The 8238-nt window shown below is 37.6% G+C and overlaps 3 protein-coding genes across 3 annotated transcripts in view; all 3 read right to left on the reverse strand.

Moving 5' to 3' along the window:
• LOC108253545 (calcium-binding mitochondrial carrier protein SCaMC-2-A-like) overlaps positions 1-3105 on the reverse strand; it is a gene marked incomplete at its 3' end in the record, with an annotated part of 4716 nt that extends 1611 nt beyond the window's left edge. Inside the window, exons 1-3 of the mRNA XM_026830010.1 lie at positions 3100-3105; positions 2585-2735; positions 564-745 (exon numbers count right to left, since the gene is read on the reverse strand). Of these exons, the coding sequence (XP_026685811.1) occupies positions 564-745; positions 2585-2735; positions 3100-3105 (339 nt within the window). The remainder of the gene's footprint in view (positions 1-563; positions 746-2584; positions 2736-3099) is intronic.
• Positions 3106-4674: 1569 nt separating this feature from the next.
• On the reverse strand, positions 4675-5951 carry LOC108253547. The gene is made up of 2 exons (XM_017447701.2): positions 5665-5951; positions 4675-5621 (listed from the first exon to the last, which is right to left on the reverse strand). The coding sequence occupies exons 1-2, from the start codon at positions 5917-5919 to the stop codon at positions 5298-5300; spliced, it is 579 nt and encodes a 192-aa protein (XP_017303190.1). The 5' UTR covers positions 5920-5951; the 3' UTR covers positions 4675-5297.
• LOC108253546 (calcium-binding mitochondrial carrier protein SCaMC-3-like) lies at positions 5831-8234 on the reverse strand (the record flags this gene model as incomplete). The annotated part of the gene is made up of 4 exons (XM_017447700.2): positions 5831-6102; positions 6687-6802; positions 7427-7577; positions 8127-8234. Coding segments are annotated over 4 exons (450 nt in total), but the record flags the coding sequence as incomplete, so codon positions are not given.
• Positions 8235-8238: the final 4 nt, after the last annotated feature.

The raw sequence follows: 8238 nt of genomic DNA on the forward strand, positions 1-8238 counted from the left end.
GTCTGTCAGTCAGTCTGTCTGTCTGTCTGTCTGTCTGTTCCCATAGAAGGACTTATCCAAACCTGGTCGACCTATATATCAAATTAAAGGTCTTTTTACCAGGATTACGAAAATGGTGGTGCAAATTTTGTCCAGAAAACCTTAAAGCCAAAAAACCAAAAAAACTGGTTTTTGGAGGATTTTTTCACATTTTCTTACATAAATGAGCTCTGATCTCGAAATTTGTCGCGACGACCTGTGAACTCAAAGCGAGAAAGTTTTAGATAACACTTCAGTCGATCATTTAAGACCGGTTTTAGCGTCATCTATGTTAAGCTACGCCGAGCAAGGCCAATAAATGGATGGGTGACTTGAACATTATATTGGGAATAAAGGGAGAACGGGCTCTAGTCTTGATTTTAAATCATTACATAAAAGTAAAACCAAAAAATCAAATCAAGAATAATAATAAACTGAATATTAAATAAAATAGGTAGGTATATAAATATTGATTTTCCTTAACCAAGATCGAAAAATTCCCGGAGGGACGGGCCCCGCTTGTTTATACTACTCTTCCTCTCAGCCTTCAATGTGGTTTTTTTCGAGTCCCTCTCATAATATTTGAGGGATCCATGGGCTGAAAGGATGAGGACGAAAAATTCGACATGTTCATAAAAAGACGCGTCCGCCTTGATACTACTCTTCCTCTCAGCCTTCAATGTGGTTTTTTTCGTGTCCCTCTCATAATATTTGAGGGATCCATGGGCTGAAAGGATGAGGACGAAAAATTCGACATGTTTATAAAAAGACGCGTCCGCCTTGTAAGCACTAGGTTGCGGGTTCGATTCCCGCCCAGGGCAAATTTTATCCTCTTTAGGATGAAATCCATTCCGGGCGGGTACCAGCGGCCTAGCGCTGTCAAGGACCATTTGACCGAATCGGGAAACCATATTTGTGACAAGCGTTCAGATTTCACACTTTCAGTTGTATTAATTCTATTTCTTAGCTCTGTAATCTATAATTTCCGTCAAAATTCAATAAAGGAGAAATTACAACTTCAAAGTTTTGCAAGATTCAAAAAACATAATGAGGATCGAAGACTTTTTATTTCGAATTTTCGCTAGAATAATATCGGGCGGGTACCAGCGGCCTAGCGCTGTCAAGGACTATTTGACCGAATCGGGAAACCATATTTGTGACAAGCGTTCAGATTTCACACTTTCAGTTGAATTAATTCTATTTCTTAGCTCTGTAATCTATAATTTCCGTCAAAATTCAATAAAAGAGAAATTACAACTTCAAAGTTTTGCAAGATTCAAAAAACATAATGAGGATCGAAGACTTTTTATTTCGAATTTTCGCTAGAATAATATAATAGAGAAAAGGGGGTATAATAGTGAATCAAATGTGTTTGAGTGTTAACAAATAAAATGGGGAAATTGTCTTTGAAAATGATTTTACTAAAATTAAAATAATAAACATCAACCACTTTGATCGATCATTTCTCTCTCTCTCACTCACTTACTCACGCCCTCTCTCACTCACTCACTCATTCACCCACTCACTCTTTCTCTCTCTTTCACCAAAACATTAGATGCTGAATATTTGCTTAAAAATACCAAAAACAAAAGTATGACTAAAATAAATTAAGAAAAAAATCATACGTTTTAAAATAAAAGGGAAAAAAGCTCCTAATAACTATCATTTTTTTATTGAAGAAGTCCTTCGCAACTATTTTTCACTCCTCTACAAAGCCAATCAGTCTTTCATCAGTCCTCACATTCATTGGGGCGTTTTACAAATATCTATCTGGCAACCCAATGTACCCTAACAAAGTACCTACCTTCAAAGGGTCTATCTCTACAAATTGATGATTAATTAATTGAGAGTTCAGCCTATGTATGAATTAACAAATCAACATGTTTCATTTCTGGCCGGGTCCACAGGGCATAATTTATTGTGGACCCTGACAATAAATAGCCTACTCAATGAATTTCATTCTGATGTTTTCCTTAAGAGACATTTAAGGAAAAAGTAGAAATGGTAGATACATATTGTATACTTCTCCATTTTTTTTTTTTTTTTTAATAAATTTTTTTGAGTCCAATCTTCACTGTAACCGCTAAGGTTTTTAGTGACCGAAGTTTTACGCTCCATTTAAGCCTGGAAAAGTGGGGCCAGCACGGGATTGTCCAGATGGTCACCCACCGATTGTCCAGATGGTCACCCACCTTAACTTCAGTGATCTATTGGAAACTGCTGCATTGAACGTGTTTTAGGTACTGGCTCAGTAAAATAAAAGAGCTGAAATGAAATTTATTAGAAATACAGCTCTTTCATTTTACTGAACCAGCGGCGCGCGGCTTTAGCATTTTGAATGCACCAGTTCTTAAAATGAAAAAACTTGTGACTTACTGCATGGCAAGCAAAGGTCCCTTTTGGAAACTGAAATGGCGAACATTAGGAGACTACACATTAGACGGACCAAACTGTACCGGACTATACTCAAGATCAAAATTTGGGTCCGCCGGACTAGTGTGTAGGGTAAAATTTGATCCTGGTCCGTCTATTGTGTAGTCTTTACAAGATGCGTTTGTTCCATTACCTTGGGCTTGTAACCTCGTCCTGACCAGGGCTAGAGGGTAACTGCACACTTGACCACATGTACTGGAGGCTGTGCCGCACGCTAGGAGTAACAGCACACTGGGCGCCTCATTGTCGTCATCGTGCTTCCTGAAGTAACTGTTCTTCAGAGTCTGGAGGGGGAACAAGAAAGTTATGGTGTTAGTTTTATGAAAAGAAATGCTATACAGGTTTAGAATAATAGATGCAGTCTGAAAAAATCTGGAACGATCTGGAATAACAGTCTATTTAGTTCTAATCGAGAACAGGACAAACAAGATATGCTCTATTATTCAATAGGTTAATATGTTGATGTTGCACATGCTGGAGTCATTATCAAGTTACATTCCAAGAGACACACACATATATCACCCCCGTTTACAATTAACAATATAATATAAAACACTATTTCCTACGAGTTCTGAACTCTCCTATACAACGAACTTTTTGGAAATCACAGCTTGAAAATTAAGAGAAACCTAAATATTAAATTTCTACCACCATGATTACACAGACAAAAAAACAAACTACATAGAAAAAACAATATGTATGAAGGGGGTTTGATCACAGATTTATAAGAAACGGGGGTGAAATGTGTGTGTGAACTGATTGAAGAATGGCATACACTATGGAAATACATAGCAAAAGGGGTAAAGGGACTTATTAGTCCTATTCGAGCAGCATAAACAAGGTATATTCGATTGCTGATTACGCTATATCACGTTTGGTTTCAAAAGGGGACTTTCGGGAAAAGTGCATAATTAGGTACCACACCCCGGAAAAAACTACAAAATTATTCAAAAAGATGTTGTGTTATTGGGACAGTTGCCTAGATTTTATTTTTGGTTTTCACCTGATGGGTTAATTTTATTATATTTTTGATTTTCACCTAATAAGGTTATTTATTAAGTTAATTTTATTATTTTCAGAATATAATTTTTTCAACATTACCTGAGTACCTAGATAACTAGATATATCTCAGGCCAAAAATCTTTGAAAACTTAAAATAAGTAAAATACAATTGATCAAATGAAATATGAAAACATCCCAAAGTATTAGATTTCTTTTGAAGAAACAAGGAAGGGGAAAAGGCATAACGAGTAAAAGGGGCCTGGAGAAGAAATACGTTTGGGATGTGTTCAGTAAAAAGATTGAAATCAGGAAATATATTTAGCCATAATTTAAGAAATTATTATATACGATTTTAGGCATCCTTCAAATGTAAGGAACCAACGTTATTACATAAGGAGACACTTGGGGAATTCTATAAAGTCTCTCCACATCTCAAATTAGAACTAGAGAAACAAATCTTACATCTAAAATCAATCAAGAGAAGAAAACAAGACATCGAATAAATTGAAAAAAGAAAAACTATAAATACAACATGCATTTGGATCACAGCTTCTTTATAAAACATATTTGATAAACTCAAACATGTACCTAATATAAAAGTAATAAGTTAGAAAGTAAAAATATCCGCTAACTAGGTGAGAGAGAAAAAGATCGCTTTTGTTCGAAAAATGAGGTCAAATCTGGGCACTTTTCTACTTACTGCCTACTTGAAATTTTAACAGGCAATACTATCGGTCAGTTAGAAGGAGTAAGTTTTTCTTTCCAATATTGTGTTTGATTCCAGAATTGGCCGACCAAATTTTATGTGGCATTTAATCGTAGGTTTACAAGGTATTGTAGACCCTGATAGAATGAAATATAAGAGCACCAAAAAGTAAAAACACCATGAAGTACAAAATCACGGACAGTGTCATAAATAATAAAACTGAACAAAAACAATCTCTTTCGTCTCAGCTTCATATTACACAACTTACTTTAACTAGCAATTTATTCACCTAACATAGATGCAATGGTTTCATGAAATAACGTCACACCCGGTAATGTTGTTCAAAAACAATCTTCGGAGCTTTGAAAAAAAAAAAAAAAAAAAAAAAAAAATGAAAAAAAAAAAAAAAAAAAAAAAAAAAAAAAAAAAAAAAATGGCCACATTACAAGTCGGGCTAAAATAGTTATTGACACAGAATAATATTATAAAATAATGATTTATCAATAAAATCATTATTTTCATTAATAATTATTCAAGACTAATTATCTAATAATTATTTTAATAAGCTAAAGGAATGATGGAACCTTGTAATGTGGTCAGAGCTCCGCAGATGGCCCGGACCAGTTTAAATTTGGTTTAGGTTAAACTATTAGATTAAACAGTTCTATGTTTATTTTAAACTTCAGCCAATCAGACTGTTTAATTTAATGGTTTAACTGAAACCAAGTTTAAACCAAAATTTTAGTTCCGGGAGTCAATTACCGAATGTGGCAAATATATGTATGGCAGAGACAATATTCTCGACCCGGAGGTGCTGGGTTCGAGTTCCAGCCGGGGCAGGAATTTCTTAAATCGTTCTCCGGTAAGGCTAAGATGTAGAAAACTGACTTTTTTCTTTCATTGTTCTTTAATCTTCGATTTCTCCCGTTAGGCAAGGATGTAGAGAACTGACTTTTCTCCCCAATTTTGACTTTTTAAAAAAGTGGCTTTCTTCCATAAAAAGTCAGTTATCTACTGGATAAATAGCTATCCAAAAAGGAATTGCGCGAAATAGAGCAGAAATATTTAACTACCTATTTTCACTACTTAAAAATAGCAAGGAAAGAAAAATCTAATGGAGAATTAAATAGGCAGGACACTAGCACACGAGGAGGTCCCCAGCACTTCCGGAAAGGCCAGAGTAAGTCGCTGACACACGACACAAAATCGCATGGTTCGGACAAGGCGGAATACCGATTTTCCCGGCACTTCCGAAAAAGATAGCCAGAGTACATAAGTTGCTGACACAACGATACAAATCGCATGGTTCCGACAAGGCAGAATTTCGATTTTCCCGGCACGATTTCTTGAAATACGGTGGAGTTTGCCTTGAGCGAAAGGCAATTCGTGGGGTTCCAAAATCTCCAAAGCAGATGGCTGCATTTGAGTCGCGAGGGCTGAATTTGAGACTTGCAGGGGTTGCCTTCTGAGACAGCTCGCTGGGTAGTGAATTTGAGAGGGGTTGCCTCGAAAGACAAGTTCTGGTGTTGCTTTGAGTCCAAAACAACCCGTGGGGGTTCCATTGAGTCCAAGATGGATCGCTGGAGTGCTTGGATTCCAAGGCCGAATCTCCTAGAGACAGAAGGTTGCTGGGTTGTTGTGAATTTGAGACGGGCTGCCTTGAAAGACAAGTTCTGGCGATCCCTGGAGTCCAAAACAACCCGCGGGGGGTCAAAGATAGCCTGGGTTGCTTGAATTCCAAGGCCGAGCTGGATTACCATGATTCCAAGGCAATTTACGAATCTCTCGCTGACCGAAGCAAGCCGATGACACACGAAGGACCTCCCCTGACAGGCAGGGTGGTGATAGACGGTACGGGGGATGTCTCATCACGTCATGTTGACGCCTAGGGTCTGACGACATCGTTCATACACCACGTAGCTGATGGAGACGGCAGGAGCGACCTGGAAAACAAAATAAAACAATAAAAAAATTCATTCAAATAAAATATCGTCGTGTCGTTTAAATTTCACTACCACCGTATTTATTTTTTAATGAAAACTCTGTCCAGTGTTGAACTTTGTTCTATAGTATGACTATCGCGCTCTGTTTACTATTATTTATTTTTTCCTTCGAAATCTCAATATACCAACATATTCGGGAGAAAATGAGGGTTCCAAAAATACCAATAACTCCATTTCGCCAAAAATCGACTGACGCGGTAGTGAAGTTTGGACAACGACGTTTAAAATATTTTTATCTATACAGTTACCTATCGTTAAAAAGGTACCAAATTGTCGAGCTTTCGATACCACTCAGGGTATCATCGTCAAACAAGATATAACATCGGGGAGTTTGGTGGTTCGAGTCCAAGTCAAGTCATAAAATATTTTATGTCTACAGTATTGATGGGGGAGTGACATAGGTGACTATCATTTATAATAAAATTAACACTCCATTAAAATCCAACTTTTATTTTAAACAAGCAGACACACGGAATGCAACGAACGGTTGAAAAACGCAATCTTCACTTCATTCGGTGAATTACCTTGAGGAAGTTAGGCGTTATACCCCGATACAGTCCCGTGATTCCTTCAGTTTGAATGATGTGTCGAAGTAGAGAGGTCATAGTCAGCTCAGGAGCTCCGGGGACGTTTGTGAGAACTGAAAGTCGAAGAAAAAGATGACGTCAGAATATTATATCGAAAGATGAAATTTAACCTTTTTTTTACATTTTATTACTACTATACTAGTAATGGAAAAATATTGCAATAGGTCCATTTTTATTTTTATTTTATTTTATTATTATTTTTTTTTAAAGGTTTAACGTCACTATAACCGCTAAGGTTTCTAGTGACGGAAGTTTTACGCTCCATTCAAGCCTGGAAAAGTGGGGCCAGCACGGGATTGTCCAGATGGTCACCGACACGGATACTAATCACGCGCAACATTGCTTAACTTCAGTGATCTATTAGAAACTGCTGCATTGAACGTGCTATAGGTACTGGCTTGGTAAAATAAAAGAGCTGAAATTTATTAGAAATACAGCTCTTTTATTTTACTGAACCAGCGGCATGCGGCTTTAGCATTTTGAATGCACCCGTTCTTAAAATGGAAAAAAAAGCCAACATTGACTTGAAACATTAGGAGACTACACATTAGACGGACCAAACTGTACCGGACCATACTCAAGACCAAAATTTGGGTCCGCCGGACTAGTGTGTAAGGTAAAATTTGATCCTGGTCCGTCTATTGTGTAGTCTTTACAAGATGCGTTTGTTCCATTACCTTGGGCTTGTAACCTCGTCCTGACCAGGGCTAGAGGGTAACTGCACACTTGACCACATGTACTGGAGGCTGTGCCGCACGCTAGGAGTAACAGCACACTGGGCGCCTCATTGTCGTCATCGTGCTTCCTGAAGTAACTGTTCTTCAGAGTCTGGAGGGGGAACAAGAAAGTTGTGGTGTTAGTATACAATGTTACGATGAAAAGATGCTGTATTGACTAATGGTCCCAAGGGTCTAAATAAACCATTACTTTACTATGCAGAATCGTCGGAAGGAAATAAAACTAGACTTGCCAACCAAAGGTTCCCAAGTTCCATTCCCAGTTTGAAAAAAAAGCCTTACTGAGTGGGTTTTACAACAGTAAGCTTGTGTATCAGATTTTCCTAATTTATACCCCCACAGAAGTTTATTCAAGTCACTTTTGAAATTTGATTTTCAACTTTTTTATTTAAAATTGTTTACGCAGACTCTCCAAACTGCCCTTATGCTCACAGCAAACACCCATGAATGCTGCACACTTAATAAATTGTCTTGCCGTGGAAGCTAGCAGTGATATTGGGACGCGCGTAGGAAAATGGCCTAATAGCTAATTCCTCTGCATTTGTAAACAACAACATTTTTTTTTTCTTTCAATGGGTTTAATGAAATACCCCTTTAACCCACTCTAGATAAACTCAGGGGTTTAAAAATGGTTTCTTACCTCATAGACCGCCAGATCGATGCCAGCATACGGTATAATTCCGAGCAGATTAGGAACATAGCCTCGGTAGAAACTCTTCCAGCCTTCCCTGGCCGAGATTTTCTTGGCCGCG

Source organism: Diaphorina citri, unplaced genomic scaffold (assembly GCF_000475195.1).
Source record: "Diaphorina citri unplaced genomic scaffold, Diaci psyllid genome assembly version 1.1 scaffold2085, whole genome shotgun sequence".
In the NCBI taxonomy this organism is placed as follows: Eukaryota; Metazoa; Arthropoda; class Insecta; order Hemiptera; family Psyllidae; genus Diaphorina; species Diaphorina citri.

What these genes read in the sequence shown, in the direction of transcription:
- LOC108253547 (XM_017447701.2), bottom strand. Translation starts at nt 5,919, where the DNA reads ATGGTAATCCAGCTCGGCCTTGGAATTCAAGCAACCCAGGCTATCTTT. An exon ending in ACCAGAACTTGTCTTTCGAG is followed by an intron (nt 5,622 to 5,664) that starts GCAACCCCTCTC and finishes CTGTCTCAGAAG; the next exon opens with GCAACCCCTGCAAGTCTCAA.